Here is a 22,281-nt window from a genome sequence, read left to right as displayed (position 1 = left end):
ACGAAGAACAAGCCCACGGTCATGTTCATTGGGACAATGGAAAACACTTGAAAACGCTTTGCAACAGAACACAAAAAAGAGTGTTTCTCATTTGACAAGTCAAGGTCGTCCCTCACAGTTAGTCAGTTTTCTTCCCTTTGGTGCCTAATGAACACAACTCAGGACGAGTTTCAACCCAGGACGAACAGATGTCCTCCTCACCATTCCAGATGGTTCTCTACGAAGGCAGACATGGGGCTGATCTGGACGGTGTACGTGTCGTTGGCTGAGTACTCAAACAGGCCATAGTAGGGGTTGAACAGCTCCTGAGACAGCAGGAAGAAAAACTCTCTGGACGGCCCACTGTAGTCCAGCCTGACGGAGTGGGAAGAGAAGAGACCAGTTATCTGTCAGTAGCAGTCAGTGATGCTAGAAGAATGAAACAGACATGCACTATCCTCTATATAGCCCAAAAACTAGCAGTTCATTCTTTAAAAGACGAGAGGGGGTTCTTTCTTGACACATGCATTACTTTTTCAAGTAACTTAATTGAATTCCGTAATTGTAAAGACATGCACTTTCATGCAATGGTTGAACTCCACAGATCAAAGTCCCTCTTTGTTGTAATGTCTGTGTTCAGGTCAATAGAAGCAGCTTTGGCTTACCCCTCCTCTCCTATGAAGGTGATGTAGAGCTTATTCCGCTGTAGTTCCTTGCGTGAGTAGGCCATGACCTGGTTAAAGGTACCCTCCAACAGGTGGTCTCTCCGGACAATAAGCCTGGAACACAACAACATCATAGGATGCTGAGCAACACAGACATGAATATACAACACGGTGCTAATTTGCACACACAACCCTAAAGTTTCTTAGAAACAGTAGGGTTGTGGCCTCCCAGGTGGCGCAGTGGTCTAGGGTACTGCATCGCAGCGCTAGCTGTGCCACCAGAAACTCTGGGTTAGCTCCCAGGCTCTGTCGCAGCCAGTCGCGACTGGGAGGTCCGTGGGGCGACGCATAATTGGCCTAGTGTCGTCCGGGTTAGGGAGGGTTTGGCCGGTAGGGATATCCTTGTCTCATCGCGCACCAGCAACTCCTGTGGCGGGCCGGGCGCAGTGCGTGCTAACCAAGGTCGCCAGGTGCGCGGTGTTTCCTCCGACACATTGGTGCGGCTGGCTTCCGGGTTGGATGCGCGCTGTGTTAAGAAGCCGTGCGGCTTGGTTGGATTATGTTTCGGAGGACGAATGACTTTTGACCTTCATCTCTCCCAAGCCCGTACAGGAGTTGTAGCGATGAGACAAGATAGTAACTAATAATTGGATACTACGAAATTGGTGAGAAAAACGGGGTAAAATTTAAAAGAAAAGAAACAGTAGAGTTGTATAGAGCTGTAACTATACTTGAAAAAGGTGTGAGTGATCATGTTGCTGGACAGTTTTCCTTACTTGATTTTTCCTGGGCCCTGGCCATAGCCTTTAGCCTCCAGTTTCCTGTAGAAGTTGCGTAGTTTGGCCTCAAAGTCTCTCCGGTACGGGGCAGGTGCTCTCGCTCTTGACATTCCTGTTGACAAGCGCATTCAACTCCATGACATGAGACACAGACCACACCAGGATAACCATCTGTGACGTTTTTATTTGACCAATTCTTGTGAATTAACCAAATGTGTGTACATTTTCAACTCACTATCTCTCCATTTGTCATTAGTGCAAACCCACCTGGAGAACTCTGTGGTGAAGACCCAGGTGAACAACGAGGAGAGAAGCTGAAGCCAGGATGGAAGGAGGGTGGAACATATGACATGATTTCCTCTTCAAACAAGCTGTATAGAGAACAAAAAGTCACAAAATGAAAATAATTACAATACTACAACATATTTTTTTTTAGGGGTAATATGAACAGTTGCATCCTACCTCAATAGTATCACCAGGTCTGCATCACATGCCAGTTTCTCCAGTCTTTGGGTGCCCTCTGTTCTGATGTAGTGGATCTTTTCCCTGAAAGCACACATGACACTATAATCTGGACTAGACTGGGTAGGTGTGTTTTATCAAACCTGACATAGAATAGAATAACTTTATCATCTTTATTACTGTGAAACTATTCCTATAATTACAGTGTAACAAGTACTCATTATTACACCGTACTTAGGGTTACTTCAGGGTTAGGGTTGAACCGAGATGTGGACATGAAGCTAGGGTTAAGGTTAGGGTTAGGGTTGAACCGAGATGTGGACATGAAGTTAGGGTTAAGGTTAGGGTTAGGGTTGAACCGAGATGTGGACATGAAGCTAGGGTTAAGGTTAGGGTTAGGGTTGTACCGAGATGTGGACATGAAGTTAGGGTTAAGGTTAGGGTTGTACCGAGATGTGGACATGAAGTTAGGGTTAAGGTTAGGGTTAGGGTTGAACTGAGATGTGTACATGAAGCTCGGTTTAGGGTTGAGGCTGGGGTTAGGGTTAGGGTTGGCCTGGGATGTGGACATGAAGCTAGGGTTAAGGTTAGGGTTGAGGCTTGGGTTAGGGTTGTACCGGGATGTGGACATGAAGCTAGGGTTAGGGTTGAGGCTTGGGTTAGGGTTGAACCAGGATGTGGATATAATGCTAGGGGTAAGGTTATGGTTACTGCTATAAGTAATAATGAGTAATTACAAGACATGTTACACTGTAATTACACGAGTAGTTACACAGTAATAAAGGCACTAATGTAAGGCGTTACCCTTTATTTTTCCCAAAGGAACCAATACAGTAGTGAGTGAGAAATATTCAGATTCTCTGAATCTACAAGGTCCTTATTTGAAAAACAAATCCAATTTATCCCCCAGTGTTTATCTACCTCAGGGAATGGTTCCTGGACAGGGCTGGCTGGCGCTCCGTTAGAACTTCTAGTATTCCAGGCTGACGCAGGAAGACCACTATCTTCTCATTATAAGCTGTGAGTGGAATTGAGTTCAGAAGACAGACTTACACAACAGAAACTATATGGTAAATGTGAATTATGACTGTGTTCTTTGTGTATGTACAGTACACACCTTGTGGCACTGGGTCTGGGGGATGCTGACTCCGTATTGCTGCCACCACACTGTTCCCTGGCCGTGACAACAAGGCCACACCTCGACTACGGGAGACCTCAGAGGCCTGAAAAAATACATATAAAAAAAGGATCAGTTATAAACAAGCAAATACATAAATTCAATTGCATATTTCCATCATTCTAATACATGATTGGCCCTTATTAAACAGTTACTACACTTAAAAACAAGGAAATGTCTTCTGTGTGCTGTTTGACTCTCCTGACCTCTCCTGCGCTGTAGCTGCGTAGTCTCTGCAGGTGCTGCCTGTGGGTCAGGTGGTTGGGCAGGCAACCGTTCTGCAGGGGGATTCTGGGGTCGATGAACGTGGTCGCCCGGCTGTTGTGGTCCACAAAGAAGTTCTGGACCAAAGAGAAGATGTTACAGCTAAAAACTTACCAAAGTTAGAAACACAAATCTAAACACCGCTAGATCTGAAGGCAAATACCAAATCAATAGTATAATTAGTATACTTATTCAGCCCACCCCACCCCCTCAATTTTCCCACATATTTTCCATCTTTCAACCAAGGTACAATCAGCCCTTATGTGAATAGGTGGGTGAGTTATCTGTGGATGAACTGAGGATCTTTGTCTCTGCACCTTGCCCTGAGGGTCAGTCTTGATCTCCCAGCCCCGGGGCAGTTCCAGCTGGGCGTCAGTGAAGCGGTTGAGGAATGTGACCAGGTCTCTGTTGTGCTGGTACCTCTCAAGGTTACGAGCATCTCTACGAATCTTCAGGATCATGTGCTTCAGGCACGTACTGCTGGTGAACATGCGATAGGCCCCCTGAGAAGAGAAGAAGAGCTTGGCATGACCATGGAAACTAGAAACCCCATATGCAACCAATTGGAACCAAAATGGAAGAATATTCAGCATCTGTTACTGAAGACAATATGTTACTAAGCATTTATATTGCTGTTCAAAGGGAAATGATGCTTATTTGTCAGATGAGCCATGCTGACTGTAGAGTTATAAATGTCCACTGGGGAGACAGGTACTCACATAGTTGGCGTGGAGGACAGTGAAGAACTCTGGGTGTGTGATGAACTTCACCGCTGGGCTCTGTAGCAGAGCTGTGATTTTCTGGCTGTTGACTGGAGATGATGATGATGAGGAGGAGCTGTCTCTTCTCAGCTCTACATACACACACCAGGAGAAACAAAGGAACAATTCACTGAATGGTGACTTATGTACAATTTTGTATGTATGTAGTACTTTGATAAATCTCTCACTAAACAGGATCTGTGTAGACCCATTCGTTTTACAAAGCAAGACTACACTTAAATAGCACATCAGCTTATTGCATTCTGTAATTGTGACATTGTGGTGTGGTCCTACTCACCATTAGCCATTGGAGGAGAATCAGTCTCACTGCTGTTGTTGTTGAGGCTTGTTCTCTCACTCCTGCTTCTGCTTCCTTCATTCTCACTCCTGTCTGTGGCCATGGTCCTCTGGATGCTCTGGTACCTGACAAACACACCAGCACACATTTACCAAACATCCAGAAATCAGAGCACCGCTGCCTGCATATAGACCAATTCTTTAAGAGTGCAAGAAACTAGTGAACATGACTTATCATATACTATCTCCTATCTGAGTACGTTTACATGCACAGTAATAATTTGATTCTAAACTGACTATGGCAGTAGGCAGATTATGCAGTAATCATGTAAACACATTACCCTGCTTATCTTAATTGGCGTAAGGTCAACATCGAAGTAAACATAGGCAGATTAAAACAACTTGTTTTCTGAGCAATCTTTCAAATTATTAGAACATGTAAACATCTTAATCGGTGTTCCAGCGGTGTATTTGATCTGTGTATGTGCTAACACCAGCCGAGAGCCTCCCTCTTTAGACCGAATGAAGTGAGTTCGGAAACAACTGAATATATGCTTCTTAGAAGTAGTTTTCACATACAAACTATATATGTCCGAACTCAAAATCAAATATGCTTCCCAGAAATAACATGGACGCTGTGGTAGAACGTTTATTTTGATTGGTGATTTTCTGCATTTATCAGAGTGCATTCAGTAGACTGATTTCAGATCTGTCCATGGAAACAGGATTATGAGGGTATTGGGGCGTTGGTTTAACATGGAATTATGAATCGTTCTTCTTACAAAGCATGTCAACGTTTTAATCAAACTATTATAGTAATCTGACTATCAACAATAATTGCATTATTGTGTGCATGTAACTGTACACATTGAGTCTATGCAGTCAAATCCAGCTTGAAAGGTCACAATTTGTCTGCCAGTAATATTTAGTGCAGATTCTTAACTGCCCGTAGGGATAAAATACAGTTGTATTCCATTGAATATGGACTTTTGTTATTGAATTCAATGTTAATTCATCCAGAGAAGAGGGGCAGAACTCAAGATTATACTCACAAAGCACCAGAGAGAGAAGAATTGAATTTGAGACCATTGATCAATGGATTATACCACCATAATAGTCTTCTACACATGTCAAGTCTGACAATGAAAAAGATCTCTGACACAGCCCCGACACTGTCCACTGCTCATGCTTCCAATTGGACACGCTTCTCATTCCAGACACACACAGTGAATTCCACCAGCGCAGCAATAACCATTGAAATGAATTTCTTCTCCCTCGGCTTTCTGTCTCCCCAATCCCATTAAGAGATTTCATGCACTGCCGTTGTATAATAACACTTAAGCTTATTCACAGCCTGTTCTGCACATTTCTCATTTGATTTTTACTGTCAAGTAATTCTTTCTCCATCCAAAATATCTCAGGCATTTGATAGAGTTCTTCTAGTAATGGCTCTAATATTAGCCCCCCCCAGAATCACACCTTACATAGCAAGCAGCCACAGCACATACCAAATGTTCAGCACACAAAATATATTGGTATCAAAGAGATTCAATAATTTGATTTTAATACAAAACTCCCCAATACTCATAAAGAACTGAACCATTTCTATGAAAATCATCCAAAAAACAAAGAGGCTTTGCATTCTTCCTACAACCACCAAATGGCCCTATATAATGTATGTTTTCAGTTGTGCTTTTTGAACATAAAATAAAGAAACAATTCCAAAAGTATCGTAGTGACTTCAAAAAAAGTGTAGTGACTACAACATGACTACAGAACTGTGTTTTGGACACTGTCTCCCTAGCTCTCTTCTCTTTCTTACCCTCTACCCCTTCACTCACCTTCTATTGAGCTGTTCCATCTGTTGAACGGATCCGGACCTCCTCATGCCGTCGGGCGTGGCTGCTGAAGTGGGTCTCTGCCACGTGGTGGTCCTGTTGATGTGGTCCACATAGAACACACGACCATGGCTGTCCACACGTGCCTCCCAGTCTACACACACACACACACACACACACACACACACACACACACACATAAGCAAACAAGAAAATGCACATCCAGAGGTGGCACTCCTAGTGGCCAGTGATTTTAATGCAAGGAAACTAAAATCGGTCTTACCTCATTTTACCAGCATGTCACCTAGAGGTGAAATAACTCTAGATCACCTTTACTCCACACAAATCTGAAATCTGACCATAACTCTATCCTTCTGATTCCTGCTTACAAGCAAAAACTCAAACAGGAAGTACCAGTGATGTGCTCAATACAGAAGTGGTCCAATGAAGCAGATGCTTAGCTACAAGACTGTTTCGCTAGCACAGATGGGAATATGTTCCGGGATTCGTCCAATAACATTGAGGAGTTTACCACATCAGTCACCGGCTTCGTTAATAAGTGCATCGACAACATCATCCCCACAGTGATTGTATGTACAATATTAGTCAAACGTTTGTACACACCTACTCATTTAAGGGTTTTTCTTTATTTTGATCGTAGTGGGATTTCTTATAAGTGTCTAGATTTGTGTCCCGCTCCTTGAAAGCGGCAGCTCTAGACTTTAGCTCAGTGGGTATGTTGCCTGTAATCCATGGCTTCTGGTTGGGATATGTACAGTACCAGTCAAAAGTTTGGACACACCTACTCATTTCAGTGTTTTTCTTTATTTTTACTATGTTCTACATTTTAGAATAATAATGAATACATCAAAACTATGAAATAACACATATGGAATCATGTAGTAACCAAAAAATATATTTTATATTTGAGATTCTTCAAAATAGCCAAGCTTTGCCTTGAATAGCCAAGCTTTGCCTCACAAGCTTTGCCTTTGCACACTCTTGGCATTCTCTTAACCAGCTTAATGAGATAGTCACCTGGAATGCATTTCAATTAACACGTGTGTCTTGTTAAGTTAATTTGTGCAATTTCTTTCCTTCTTAATGTGTTTGAGCCAATCAATTGTGTTGTGACAAGGTAGGGGTAGTACAGTCGTGGCCAAAAGTTTTGAGAATGACACAAATATACATTTTCACAAAGTCTGCTGCCTCAATTTGTATGATGGCAATTTGCATATACTCCAGAATGTTATGAAGAGTGATCCGATGAATTGCAATTAATTCCAAAGTCCCTTTTTGCCACGCAAATGAACTGAATCCCCCCCCCAAAAGAATTCACTGCATTTCAGCCCTGCCACAAAAAGACCAGCTGACATCATGTCAGTGATTCTCTCGTTAACACAGGTGTGAGTGTTGACGAGGACAAGGCTGGAGATCACTCTGTCATGTTGATTGAGTTCGAATAACAGACTGGAAGCTTAAAAAGGAGGGTGGTGCTTGGAATCATTGTTCTTCCTCTGTAAAATATGGTCACCTGCAAGGAAACACATGCCATCATCATTGCTTTGCACAAAAAGGGCTTCACAGGCAAGGATATTGCTGCCAGTAAGATTGCACCTAAATTAACCATTTATCGGCTCATCAAGAACTTCAAGGAGAGCGGTTCAATTGTTGTGAAGAAGTCTTCAAGGTGCCCAAGAAAGTCCACCAAGCACCAGGACCGTCTCCTAAAGTTGATTCAGATACGGGATCGGGGCTCCACTAGTACAGAACTTACTCATGAATGGCAGCAGGCAGGTGTGAGTGCATCTGCACGCACAGTGAGGCGTAGACTTTTGGAGGATGGCCTGGTGTCAAGAAGGGCAGCAAAGAAGCCACTTCTCTCCAGGAAAAACATCAGGGACAGACTGATATTCTGCAAAAGCTACAGGGATTGGACTGCTGAGGACTGGGGTAAAGTAATTTTCTCTGATGAATCCCCTTTCCGATTGTTTGGGGCATCCGGAAAAAAGCTTGTCCGGGCAAGAAATGGTGAGCGCTACCATCAGTCCTGTGTCATGCCAACAGTAAAGCATCCTGAGACCATTCATGTGTGGGGTTGCTTCTCAGCTCACTCACAATTTTGCTTAAGAACACAGCCATGAATAAAGAATGGTACCAACACATCCTCCGAGATCAACTTCTCCCAACCATCCAGGAACAGTTTGGTGACGGACAATGCCTTTTCCAGCATGATGGAGCACCATGCCATAAGGCAAAAGTGATAACTAAGTGGCTCGGGGAACAAAACATCGATATTTGAGGTCATTCCGTCCCTTGGAGGGGTGCGTCACTTGAGTGGGTTGAGTCACTGACGTGATCTTCCTGTCTGGGTTGGCGCCCCCCTTGGGTTGTGCCGTGGCAGAGATCTTTGTGGGCTATACTCGGCCTTGTCTCAGAATGGTAAGTTGGTGGTTGAAGATATCCCTCTAGTGTTGTGGGGGCCGTGCTTTGGCAAAGTGGGTGGGGTTATATCCTTCCTGTTTGGCCCTGTGGGGCCACAGTGTCTCCTGACCCCTCCTGTCTCAGCCTCCAGTATTTATGCTGCAGTAGTTTATGTGTCGGGGGGCTGAGTTGAGTTGAGTTGAGTTTATTTTTTATTTTTACAGGGACAGTGCACATTAATCAACGTTTCAGTAAAAGTGCCGGTTTTAGCCAGCCGGCTAATTTTCAACCGCAGTCCCTGGGCAGGTTATTAAAAACAATTACAATATAGACAATAGCAACATAGAACAAGCAAGACATAGCAACATAGGACAAGAAGACATAGCATACAGACAGAGCAACATAGGACAAGAAGACATAGCATACAGACAGAGCAACATAGGACAAGCAAGACGTAGCATACAGACAGAACAAAAAGCAGCTAGGGTCAGTTTGTTATATCTGGGGTACTTCTCCTGTCTTATCCGGTGTCCTGTGTGAATTTAAGTATGCTCTCTCTAATTCTCTCTTTCTTTCTCTCTCTCAGAGGACCTGAGCCCTAGGACCATGCCTCAGGACTACCTGGCATGATGATTCCTTGCTGTCCCCAGTCCACCTGGCCGTGCTGCTGCTCCAGTTTCAACTGTTCTGCCTGCGGCTATGGAATCCTGACCTGTTCACCGGACGTACTACCTGTCCCAGACCTGCTGTTTTCAACTCTCTAGAGACAGCAGGAGTGGTAGAGATACTCTTAATGATCGGCTATGAAAAGCCAACTGACATTTACTCCTGAGGTGCTGACTTGCTGCACCCTCAACAACAACTGTGATTATTATTATTTCACCATGCTGGTCATTTATGAACATTTGAACATCTTGGCCATGTTCTGTTATAATCTCCACCCGGCACAGCCAGAAGAGGACTGCACACCTCATAGCCTGGTTCCTCTCTAGGTTTCTTCCTAGGTTTTGGCCTTTTCTAGGGAGTTTTTCCTAGCCACCGTGCTTCTACACCTGCATTGCTTGCTGTTTGGGGTTTTAGGCTGGGTTTCTGTACAGCACTTTGAGATATCAGCTGATGTACGAAGGGCTATATAAATACATTTGATTTGATTTATTTCGGGTCCATGGCCAGGAAACTCCCGAGACCTTAGTCCCATTGAGAACTTGTGGTCAATCCTCAAGAGGCGGGTGGACAAACAAAAACCCACAAATTCTGACAAACTCCAAGCATTGATTATGCAAGAATGGGCTGCCATCATTCAGGATGTGAACCAGAAGTTAATTGACAGCATGCCAGGGCAGATTGCAGAGGTCTTGAAAAAGAAGGGTCAACACTGCAAATTTTGACTCTGCATCAACTTCATGTAATTGTCAATAAAAGCCTTTGACACTTGTGAAATGCTTGTAATTATATTTCAGTATTCCATAGTAACATCAGACAAAAATATCTAAAGACACTGAGGCAGCAGACTTTGTGAAAATTAATATTTGTGTCATTCTCTAAACCCTTTGGCCACGAGTGTATACAGAAGATCAGGAAACAGACTAGTGTCAAATCTGCTGAATTGGAGAATCGCCTCTTGAATTGGGGCAACTGGTATAAGGGCTGGAATACTTGACAGAGAGAACTTGTTGCGAAGGTGAGTGCCTCGTGATACATCAGAGAGAGTGTATTCTGTTACAAAATACAACACTGAAGCAGAGAACATTAAAATAATAATTGAAAATAATTAGGGAATCATCCAAAGTGATATGCTACTACGCCAAGTCTTCCCTGAGCCACCAGTCATAAGCTTTAAGAGATGTCCGACCCTAAATGACAAATTAGTCCACAGTTATCTTCCTGGTGACCCTCAAAAAACTTTTAAATGTAACCAGAGCAACCATTGCAGTAATATTGTACAGAAGAAGTATTTTGTTGACACAGCTTCTAAAATTGTGTATTACGTCAAGCATTTCATTAACTGTAAAACCACTCATGTCATCTATAGATTGGAATGTCCACAGTGCAAGATGTTCTACATTGGACGGACAAAGAGACGCCTTCAAGACTGCTTAGTGGAACACAAGTATGCCATACGGGTAGGCAATAAAGACTACCCCATGGCAAGGCACTACAAGTCCTTACACCATGGCAACCCTGCCCCCTACAAGCTATGGGTATTGATAATGTTCCTGTCTCAATTAGACCGTTAAACAGTTAAACCAAAGGGAAAGTTTTTAGATTTACAAACTACAGGCCACTAAGTACCCTGGTTTAAATGAAGATATGGATTTACAAGCTACAGGCCACTAAGTACCCTGGTTTAAATGAAGATATGGATTTACAAGCTACAGGCCACTAAGTACCCTGGTTTAAATGAAGATATGGATTTACAAACTACAGGCCACTAAGTACCCTGGTTTAAATGAAGATATGGATTTACCAACTACAGGCCACCAAGTACCCTGGTTTAAATGAAGATATGGATTTACAAACTACAGGCCACTAAGTACCCTGGTTTAAATGAAGATATGGATTTACAAACTACAGGCCACCAAGTACCCTGGTTTAAATGAAGATATGGATTTACAAACTACAGGCCACTAGGTACCCTGGTTTAAATGAAGATATGGATTTACAAACTACAGGCCACTAAGTACCCTGGTTTAAATGAAGATATGGATTTACAAGCTACAGGCCACTAAGTACCCTGGTTTAAATGAAGATATGGATTTACAAACTACAGGCCACTAAGTACCCTGGTTTAAATGAAGATATGGATTTACAAGCTACAGGCCACTAAGTACCCTGGTTTAAATGAAGATATGGATTTACAAACTTACAGGCCACTAAGTACCCTGGTTTAAATGAAGATATGGATTTACAAACTACAGGCCACTAGGTACCCTGGTTTAAATGAAGATATGGATTTACCAACTACAGGCCACCAAGTACCCTGGTTTAAATGAAGATATGGATTTACAAACTACAGGCCACTAAGTACCCTGGTTTAAATGAAGATATGGATTTACAAACTACAGGCCACTAAGTACCCTGGTTTAAATGAAGATATGGATTTACAAACTACAGGCCACTAAGTACCCTGGTTTAAATGAAGATATGGATTTACAAACTACAGGCCACTAAGTACCCTGGTTTAAATGAAGATATGGATTTACAAGCTACAGGCCACTAAGTACCCTGGTTTAAATGAAGATATGGATTTACCAACTACAGGCCACCAAGTACCCTGGTTTAAATGAAGATATGGATTTACAAACTACAGGCCACTAAGTACCCTGGTTTAAATGAAGATATGGATTTACAAGCTACAGGCCACTAAGTACCCTGGTTTAAATGAAGATATGGATTTACAAACTACAGGCCACTAAGTACCCTGTTTTAAATGAAGGTATGGATTTACAAACTACAGGCCACTAAGTACCCTGGTTTAAATGAAGATATGGATTTACAAGCTACAGGCCACTAAGTACCCTGGTTTAAATGAAGATATGGATTTACAAACTACAGGCCACCAAGTACCCTCGTTTAAATGAAGATATGGATTTCTCAACCTTCCTGTAGGGTAGTGATAGGTTCATTTGCTGTCATCTATTGGACATTTTGCTCAATTTCCCTCAGCTATGTTTAGACTGTTGTTGTTCATGTTTGATGTGTTTGAGTGTACTATGGAATATATTGCTCTCTTATTCTTGACACTTCTCCTAGTCATATTTAAGGTTAGAACTACCTTTCTAGGCGTTCTGATACTTCTAGCTTGGAGTTGAATTTTTTGATAACATAGCTACAGTATTTAACTTTTTAATGTGTATAATATTGCTTACTAGGTGTGTCCAATCAATTTTACAACCAGTCCCTCTTCAAATTAGGGCTAATTGGAAAAGCTGTTCAAAAGAGGACATTGTATTATTTCTTTGTACCCACTGACGAAGGCCATGCAGCTGAAACACGTCAGATTATTAAAACTTTGTTTCTATTGAACATGCAATACAAATACAGGCATTTTAATTAATTATCTGAAGAGTGCCTTTGTCCTCCTTTCTTTTTAAGGTACACTTGTTAATTGACATGCATTCCAGGTGACTACCTCAAAGCTGGTTGAGAGAATGCCAACAGTGTGCAAAGCTGTCATCAATGCAAAGGGTGGCTACTTTGAAGAACCTCAAACATAAAATATATTTTGATTTGGTTAATACATGATACATGATTCCATATGTGTTATGTAATAGTTTTGATGTCTTCACTATTATTTTGCAATGTAGAAAATAGTAAAAATAAAGAAAAACCCTGAAATGACTAGGTGTGTCCAAACTTTTGACTGGTACTGTACATGTCCCAACCAGAAGCAACAGATTACATGCAACATCCCCACTGAGCTAAAGTCTAGAGCTGCCGCTTTCAAGGAGCGGGAAACTAATCCAGACACTTATAAGAAATCCTGCTACGATCTTTGACAAGCCATTAAACCCTCAAATATCAGTACAGGACTAAGATTGAATCCTACTACAATGGCTCTGACACACGTTAGATGTGGCAAGGCTTGCAAACTATCACTGGGAAACCCTGCTGTGAGCTGCCCAGTGACACAAGCCTATCAGATGAGCTAAATCCCTTCTATAACCACTATGATTATTATTTGACCCTGCTGGTCATTTATGAATGTTTTAACATCTTGAAAAACAATCTAGCCTTGTACTCTTATAATCTCCATCGGGACAGCCAGAAGAGGACTGGACAACCCTCAGAGCCTGGTTCCTCTCTAGGTTTCGTCCTAGGTTCCTTCTACATCTGCATTGCTTGCTTTTGGGGGTTTTAGGCTGGGTTTCTGTATACGCACTTTGTGACATCTGCTGATGTAAAAAGGGCTTTATAAATACATTTGATTGATATGCTCGCATCGAGGCAAGCGACACTGAACTATGCATGAGAGCACCAGCTGTTCTGGACGACTGTGTTCTCATGCTCTCCGTAGCAGGGCAATTTGTGACTTGTTTTGGTAATCAGTGGCTGTATCGGAGGAGGAGTGGTTTCATTTATTTTCTGAATGTATTTCCCCAGCTTCTCATGCTCAATCTCAGAGTGCTTCATTCTGTAGCTAGAGGACTCCTGATATCTCCAGGAGTGGTAAGTATAATTTATTTTGTCTTTATCTGTTGTGGTCTAGTACTATCTTTTTGCTAGCTAGGGCCATCTACTTTAAGTGCTACATGTCTTCCCAGTGGCCTACTTGGTGTGTGAACTGCTGACTGCTCATAATTTAAAGATAGTTGTGACACATCAACCAGGATCAAAGGGCAGGGCAATTTGTAAATTGTTTTGGTAATCAGTGGCTCTATTGGACGGGGAGTGATGTCACCTCTTCTAGGCAATCAGCAATTACTACAGGGAGGTGTGCTCTCCACCTCTGCTAGGCAATTAACAATTAGTGTTAGTTCTTCAGTTTCCCCTGATTTCTCAGTGGCAACTGTAAGCGACAGTCATGTCAGTGGCAGTTTTGTTGTGAAACTAAGACCGTCGCCAAAACAAAGACTGTTCTGCAGAGTTATTCAAGGAAGGCTCCACACCACTCTCTCACTTGAGTATCTTACCCAGCTATTTACAGATCATCCTATTTCTTTTTTGTATCTTTGTCAACTATGTGTGTGTTTTCTATACCTGTTCACACCTCTCCCTGAAGGCTTTACAGATGCTCTCCACACCTTGGCTGCAACCCTTCTAATTTAGTGTACCCTGCGCGCACAACCCATGTGGAATTCTGGGTCGCTGGCAGCATTTGAAACTGCCCATCTGCGGTAAAGAATGACAAGTTCATCTCGGTCTATGCTGCCATTCAGTCCTTTGACGTTTTGGCCCTGACGGAGACATGGATCACCCCAGAGAACACCACAGATGCTCTTTCTTCATCTGACTATGTTTTCTCTCATAGTCCGAGAGCATCTGGTCGTCGTTGTGGTGGCACAGGTTTTCCCATTTCTCCTAAGTGGGAATTTTCTCTTTCTCTTTCCTCCCTCTCTCACCTGTCCATCTCCTCATTTGAATCCCGTGCTTCACTTAAACTTGTCCACTCAAGCTTAACATTATTGTCATCTATCGCCCAACAGGTGCCCTTGGAAAGTTCCTCAATGAGCTTGACACCTTGATAAGCTCATTTCCTGACGATGGCGTCTGCATTCATTTAATTTCTTTCCAACTCTCTCCTTCCTCTTTGCCTCTTTTGACCTCACCATTTCCAAATCCTCTCCAACTCACCAGGAAGGCAATACACTTGACCTCATCTTTACTAGAGGCTGCTCGTCTTATAATCTCACTCCAACACCCCCCCCCCCCATTCTCTGATCACTACTTTGTTTCCCTTTCTCCCTTTCCTCCAACCCTAAACAGTCAGCCGCTACCTAGATGGTTATGCGCTGTCGCAGGACCTATCATCCTTTCACTCCCTCCTCTCTACCTTCTCTTCCTCTGTATCCACTGCTAAAGCCACTTTCTACCACTCAACATTTCAAGCTTCTACCTCTAACCCTAGGGAACTCTTTTCCACCTTCTCCTCCCTTCTTAATCCTCCATTCCTTCCCCTCCCTCCGCCCTCTCTGCGGACGACTTTGTCTCCACTTTGAAAAAAAGGGTGACAACATCTGCTACCCTATTGAGTCCACTGGTCACACAGAACTACCCTACACCTTGAACTCTTTCTCCCCTCTCTCTCTGGATGACATCATGCAACTAGTGAGATCTGGCCGCCCGACAACCTGCGCGCTTGACCCCATCCCCTCCTCCCTTCTCCAGACCTCTGGATCTCAGATCTCTAGAGACCTTCTCCCATTCCTCATGCATATTCCTTGTTTATCAACAAGGAATATGCATGATTTGACTCAGACAACATTTATACCAAATGCTTACTTGGTGGCAGTGGTTCATCGATGGTGGGGTAGTGATGAGAATCAGGACGCAGAGCAGGAAGCTGGCTAACTGGAGGATGACTGGAAGGTAAGGGACAATCACCTATGGGACGACAAAAACAGGTCAGTCTACCCTAAGTTATCCAAACTACATCTCCATATCTCAAGTTAGTGTTCAGTGAGGAACTCAACTCACGTCCTATCCTCCCACTGGGCCCAGCCACGGGTGACTCTCCATTTCCCATGAAGCTCTGGGGGCTCTGGACCTGCGTGGATGGGGCCTCTTGCCATTGGGGCATGCCATCCCCTGGCTCCCTGCTCTCTGCCCCGCTCACCTCCATGTCCTCATCCTCTTGGGAGGAGAAAGCACTGCTCTCCTCAGATGTCCTGCTTGCAGCCAGTAGAGGTGCCCGGGTGTGGCCTACTCGGCCCTCGTAGCATGAGCTACTACAGCAGGGCTCCATGTCATCCTCGTCGGACACTCTCTGGTGACCCCTGACCTGGCCCTGGGGATGGCGGCCCTTGCTGTCCAGCAGCAGGGCCAGGTCGGACAGACGCTCAATGGACAGGCTGCGGGGCAGGGTCCTCCTTGGGCCAGGGGTCAGGGGCTCGGCCTTCTCATCCTCTTCTGAGCCATCCTGGTCCCTGGGGCTTAGCTGGTCAGGGCCTGGGTCTGGGTCTGGATCTGGGTCCAAGTCGGACTCCATCTCAGCCTCAGCCTGCTCTCCCTCCCCGTCCTCCTGGGTTTCTGGCTGGGCAGAGGGCAAGCTGTGGAGGAGGTGGTGGATGCGGATGTAGTGTGAGCGAGGGGTTTCAGGCTCCCCGCAAGCCGAGGCGATGACTGTCTCCAGCTCGGACACAGGCAGGGAGCAGGGCCGGTTCTTACGTCTAGGGGTGGTCCTGACGCGCAGGGAGCAGGAGTCCTCGTCTCCCTCTTCCTGCCCCACTGCCTGCTGTTCTGCTGGCCCTCGAGAGGCTCCAAACGCTGCACTCTCCATGTCCTGCACTACAGCAGAGTGTACTGCAGAGCTGAACTGACCCTCTACTGGGGCACTTTCCACCCCCTCTGCCCACTCAGCCTCCTGCCCAATAGCCCTCTGCTCCTCTGGGACAGCAGGCTGAGAACTAGTGGGGGTCTGCTGGTCCCCGTCCTCACTGTTCTCCTCTACCGTGGGTAGCTTCTCTGCAGAAACAGCTACAGCCACAACCGCCTCCCCGTGGGCACCATGGACTTCTGGTTCGCTTGGTTCTGTTTTTAGGGCCTCGGCTCTGGAACAGCCAGGCCCTGAGTCTCCATCTCCATCTGTGGGCTGCTTTGAACTCGAAGGCCTTGCTGGATCCCCCTCCATAGGAGTGTCAGTATCTGTATCCCCTCCAATAGGGAGTTCTGGAGCTCCAGTATATTCCTCCTCATCCATGGGGAGTTCAGGAGCCCCCGGATCCAGGCTCATGGTGTCCTCTGCCTGGCCTTGGGCCTGGGATGACTGGCCTTCCCCTTGGTTCTCCTGCACAGCGGCACACTCAGGCTCCGTGCTGAGAGACATGTCCTCATCATCTGCAGGGGGAGAACAGAGCTCATTACCTCACAGTCAGGGGCCTGGCTACGACACAGTGGGGCATATCCACATTAACTCACACTCTTTTAACTCTTAATAGACTATTCTGTTTCTGCTATGGTATGTCAATAAATATGAAATATTGTATAGACCGAAGCAGCATGACAATATGGCACATGACAATACCAGAATAATCCATGCTTAATATCTGCCTGTCCAAACCTAGATATGACAGTTGATATTTACAGACATACAGTAGATATTATATATTCTAATTGTCCTACCGCTGTATTAAGAAACAGACTAATTGAACCTAAATGAGAGGAAGAAGACAAACAGGATGTGAACAAACCTGGGTTCAAATACTATGTGTTTCTGTTAAATAACTTTGAGTTTTGATTGAGCCTACTGAGAGAACCAGATGGGTGGTTGTAACTGTGGAACTATTCCCTGAGCTCCATTACACCAGGCAAGTTTGATCAAGTGCAGATAAAGTGTTTGAAGGAAAACTAGTACTATTTGAACCCAGGTCTGGACGTGTGTGAGATGATGTGTGTGAGAGAAAAAGGAACCTGGATGAATGGAGGAAGTGATCTCAAATCTGAACTGCAGCTGTCCACTGACATGTTCTGTCGGCAGCCTTCGGCCCAGTGTGTAGCTGACCACACGGTCACTATGGAGGAGGAAAGAAAGAGGGGAGGGAGAGAGGAGAGGTGAGAGATAAAGAGAGGGGGGTGAGAGAGGGAGAAAGGAAGAGAAAGAAAGGGAGGTGAACATAGGGGGGGGGGATTCAAGAGGGAGACGTGTTACTTTATGATTCAACCCCCCACAATTTGGTGTTTGCCCTGAATTAGAGGGCTCTTGTAAGCATTTGATTATCCTGATAATCCTATGAGCGTCCTGTTTATTCCTGAGCCATACCCAATAGCATGCTTCTCCAGTAGCCTCTGCACAGGCATGGACAGCTTGCCCAGGAAACGTTTGATGATGGGACGACTCTTGGCAAACTTATCTTTCACCTCGATCTCCAGAACGTCCGTGGGCAGAGACACAAAGTTGAAGCGCTGAGGAGAGCGAGAAAGACATAGAATCCATTTTTAAATGCCTATATAAGGGCTGTGTGTAAGTATGCATGTAGTGTTAGAGATGCGTGTCACTGTGAGATGCTTGTGTAGTTGTTAGTAGTATTGAAAACACTTGCAGCTACAGGAAACAAAGAGGGAGCTATCCATGGTGCTGAACTCAAAGTAAGACTAAGTATAACTTTGGAATGGAGGGAATAATACATATGACACAATGCATTACCCAACCATGTGTAACCTCAAATGACAGTGATGCCAAAATGTAATGGTAAAGAAAAAATTAAACCTCTTTAAATTGGACATTTTTAATTTAAATAATTTTTTAAAATTCACCCTGTGATCTCTATAACAGATGAGCTATGAACTGGCCTCCCTCCAGATATCTCTATATCTCTACATGAACTGACCTCTATGGTTGTAGCTTACTGTACTGTTCTGTAGTGTACTGTGCTGTTCTGTACTTGTAACAGAACATGAATGGATCAGATATCACTGGCTCAGTATTACAGTAGATACAACATATGTATGCAGTTAACCCCCTGCCTGCCTAAAGCATACAGCGAGCATGTTTGCATGCATTTTTTAAATCATTGTCCTAAATTGCAGGTCATATAGTAAAGGGATGTAAAAGTAGTCCATACATACAATAGATATAGGATCTATGGTAGTGGTAGTAGCAATGGTAGAAGAGGCAGTAGCAGTGGAGGCTCCTCAGAGGATGAAAGGGAAGCCCATCCTCAGTGAATTTCATAAAAATAAAAATAGTGAAACAATTAAAAGGTTCCCTTACATTGGTACCCCAGGAAATTTGAGGATTTATTACATACAGTCGGGAGGAACTACTGGATATAAAAGCAACGTCAACTAACCATCATAAAGACCAGGAATACGACTTTCCCGAAGCGGATCCTGTGTTCTGCCCACCACCCAGGACAATGGATCGGATCCCAGCCGGCGAACCAAAACAACGACGCCGTAAAAGGGGCAGACGAAGCGGTCTTCTAGTCAGGCTCCGGAGACGGGCACATTGCGCACCGCTCCCGAGCATACTACTCGCCAATGTCCAGTCTCTTACTACAAGTTTGATGAAATCCGAGCAAGGGTAGCATTCCAGAGAGACAGAGACTGTAACGTTCTTTGCTTCACGTAAACATGGCTCACTCGAGACACACTCTCGGAGTCGGTACATCCAGCTGGTTTCTTCACGCATCGCACCGAGAGAAACTAGCATCTTTCTGGTAGAAGAGGGGCGGGGGGGTATGCCTTATGATTAACGAGACGTGGTGTGATGATAACAACATACAGGAACTCAAGACCTTCTGTTCACCTGACTTAGAATTCCTCAGAATCAAATGTCGACCGCATTATCTACCAAGAGAATTCTCTTCGATTATAATCACAGCCGCATATATTCCCCCCCAAGCATCGATGGCCCTGAACGGACTTTATTTGACTCTATGTAAACTGGAAACCACATATACCGAGGCTGCATTCATTGTAGCTGGGGATTTTAACAAGGCTAATCTGAAAACAAGACTCCCTAAATTCTATCAGCATATCGATTGTGCTACTAGGGCTGGTAAAACCCTGGATTATTGTTATTCTAACTTCCACAATGCATATAAGGCCCTCCCCCGCCCTCCTTTCGGAAAAGCTGACCACGACTCCATTTTGTTGCTTCCAGCCTACAGACAGAAACTAAAACAGGAAGCTCCCGTGCTCAGGTCTGTTCAATGCTGGTCCGACCAATCTGATTCCACGCTTCAAGATTGCTTCGATCACGTGGATTGGGATATGTTCCGCATTGCGTCAAACAACAACAGTGACAAATACGCTGATTCGATGAGCGAGTTTATTAGCAAGTGCATCGGCGACGTCGTACCCACAGCACCTATTAAAACATTCCCAAACCAGAAACCGTGGTTTGATGACAGCATTCGCACAAAACAAAGCGCGAACCACTGCTTTTAACCAGGGCAAGGTGACCGGAAACATGACCGAATACAAACAGTGTAGCTATTCCCTCCGCAAGGCAATCAAACAAGCCAAGCGTAAGTATAGAGACAAAGTAGAGTCGCAATTCAACGGCTCAGACACAAGAGGTATGTGGCAGGGTCTACAGTCAATCAAGGATTACATAAAGAAAACCAGCCCCGTCGCGGTCCAGGATGTCTTGCTCCCAGACAGACTAAACAACTTCTTTGCTCGCTTTGAGGTCAATACAGTGCCACTGACACGGCCCGCTACCAAAACCTCCCCTTCACTGCAGCCGACGTGAGTAAAACATTTAAATGTGTTAACCCTCGCAAGGCTGCCAGCCCAGACGGCATCCCCAGCCACGTCCTCAGAGCATGCGCAGACCAGCTGGCTGGTGTGTTTACGGACATATTCAATCAATCCTTATCCCAGTCTGCTGTTCCCACATGCTTCAAGAGGGCCACCATTGTTCCTGTTCCCAAAAAAGCTAAGGTAACTGAGCTAAACAACTACCGCCCCGTAGCACTCACTTCCGTCATCATGAAGTCCTTTGAGAGACTAGTCAAGGACCATATCACCTCCACCCTACCTGACACCCTAGACCCACTCCAATTTGCTTACCACCCCAAAAGGTCCACAGACGACGCAATCGCAATCGCAACCACAATGCACACTGCCCTAACCCATCTGGACAAGAGGAATACCTATGTGAGAATGCTGTTTATCGACTACAACTCAGCATTTAACACCATAGTACCCTCCAAACTCGTCATCAAGCTCGAGACCCTGAGTCTCGACCCCGACCTGTGCAACTGGGTACTGGACTTCCTGACGGGCCGTCCCCAGTTGGTGAGGGTAGGTAACAACATCTCCACCCCTCTGATCCTCAACACTGGAGCCCCACAAGGGTGCGTTCTGAGCCCTCTCCTGTACTCCCTGTTCACCCACGACTGTGTGGCCATGCACGCCTCCAACTCAATCATCAAGTTTGCAGACGACAGTGGTAGGCTTGATTAACAACAACTACGAAACGGCCTACAGAGAGGAGGTGAGGGCCCTCGGAGTGTGGTGTCAGGAAAATAACCTCACACTCAACGTCAACAAAACAAAGGAGATGATCGTGGACTTCAGGAAACAGCAGAGGGAGCACCCCCCTATCCACATCAACGGGACAGTAGTGGAGAGGGTAGTAAGTTTTATGTTCCTCTGCGTACACATCACGGACAAACTGAATTGGTCCTCCCACACAGACAGCGTGGTGAAGAAGGCGAAGCAGTGCTTCTTCAACCACAGGAGGCTGAAGAAATTTGGCTTGTCACCAAAAGCACTCAAACTTTTACAGATGCACAATCGAGAGCATCCTGTCGAGAGCAACTGCTCCGCCCACAACCGTAAGGCTCTCCAGAGGGTAGAGAGGTCTGCACAATGCATCACCGTGAGAAAACTACCTGCCCTCCAGGACACCTACACCACCCGATGTCACAGGAAGGCCATAAAGCTCATCAAGGACAACAACCACCCGAGCCACTGCCTGTACACACTGCTATCATCCAGAAGACGAGGTCAGTACAGGAGCATCAAAGCAGGGACCAAGAGACTGAAAAACAGCTTCTATCTCAAGGCCATCAGACTCTTAAACAGCCACCACTAACAGTGAGTGGCTGCTGCCAACATACTGACTCAATTCCAGCCACTTTAATAATGGAAAAATTGATGTAAAAAATGTATCACTAGCCACTTTAAACAATGCCACTTTTATATGTTTACATACCCTACATTACTCATCTCATATGTATATACTGTACTCGATACCATCTACTGCATCTTGCCTATGCCGTTCTGTACCTTCACTCATTCATATATCTTTATGTACATATTCTTCATCCCTTTACACTTGTGTGTTTTATAAGGTAGTTGTTGTGAAATTGTTAGGTTAGATTACTCGTTGGTTATTACTGCATTGTCGGAACTAGAAGCACAAGCATTTCACTACACTTGCATTAACATCTGCTAAACATGTTATGTTGGTATGATTATAATTTGAGATAAAACTACACTAAATATATTCACGTCACCAAA

General features: G+C 44.6%; 1 protein-coding gene across 1 annotated transcript in view; it reads right to left on the bottom strand.

Moving 5' to 3' along the window:
- LOC115114469 (E3 ubiquitin-protein ligase HECW1-like) overlaps window positions 1–22,281 on the bottom strand; it is a 53,902-nt gene that overhangs the window by 13,581 nt on the left and 18,040 nt on the right. The window contains exons 7-22 of the mRNA XM_065013608.1: window positions 18,065–18,207; window positions 17,716–17,816; window positions 15,784–17,142; window positions 15,589–15,690; window positions 6,226–6,376; window positions 4,386–4,510; window positions 4,046–4,179; window positions 3,644–3,829; window positions 3,269–3,403; window positions 3,003–3,108; window positions 2,807–2,903; window positions 1,886–1,969; window positions 1,691–1,794; window positions 1,421–1,535; window positions 645–758; window positions 202–354 (exon numbers count right to left, since the gene is read on the bottom strand). Coding sequence (XP_064869680.1) covers window positions 202–354; window positions 645–758; window positions 1,421–1,535; window positions 1,691–1,794; window positions 1,886–1,969; window positions 2,807–2,903; window positions 3,003–3,108; window positions 3,269–3,403; window positions 3,644–3,829; window positions 4,046–4,179; window positions 4,386–4,510; window positions 6,226–6,376; window positions 15,589–15,690; window positions 15,784–17,142; window positions 17,716–17,816; window positions 18,065–18,207 — 3,209 coding nt within the window. The remainder of the gene's footprint in view (window positions 1–201; window positions 355–644; window positions 759–1,420; window positions 1,536–1,690; window positions 1,795–1,885; window positions 1,970–2,806; window positions 2,904–3,002; window positions 3,109–3,268; window positions 3,404–3,643; window positions 3,830–4,045; window positions 4,180–4,385; window positions 4,511–6,225; window positions 6,377–15,588; window positions 15,691–15,783; window positions 17,143–17,715; window positions 17,817–18,064; window positions 18,208–22,281) is intronic.

The sequence above is a fragment of the Oncorhynchus nerka genome, linkage group LG9b, assembly GCF_034236695.1.
Source record: "Oncorhynchus nerka isolate Pitt River linkage group LG9b, Oner_Uvic_2.0, whole genome shotgun sequence".
In the NCBI taxonomy this organism is placed as follows: domain Eukaryota; kingdom Metazoa; phylum Chordata; class Actinopteri; order Salmoniformes; family Salmonidae; genus Oncorhynchus; species Oncorhynchus nerka.
The sequence above is the reverse complement of the archived record's forward strand: the minus strand, read 5'-3'. Positions and strand labels throughout refer to the sequence as shown.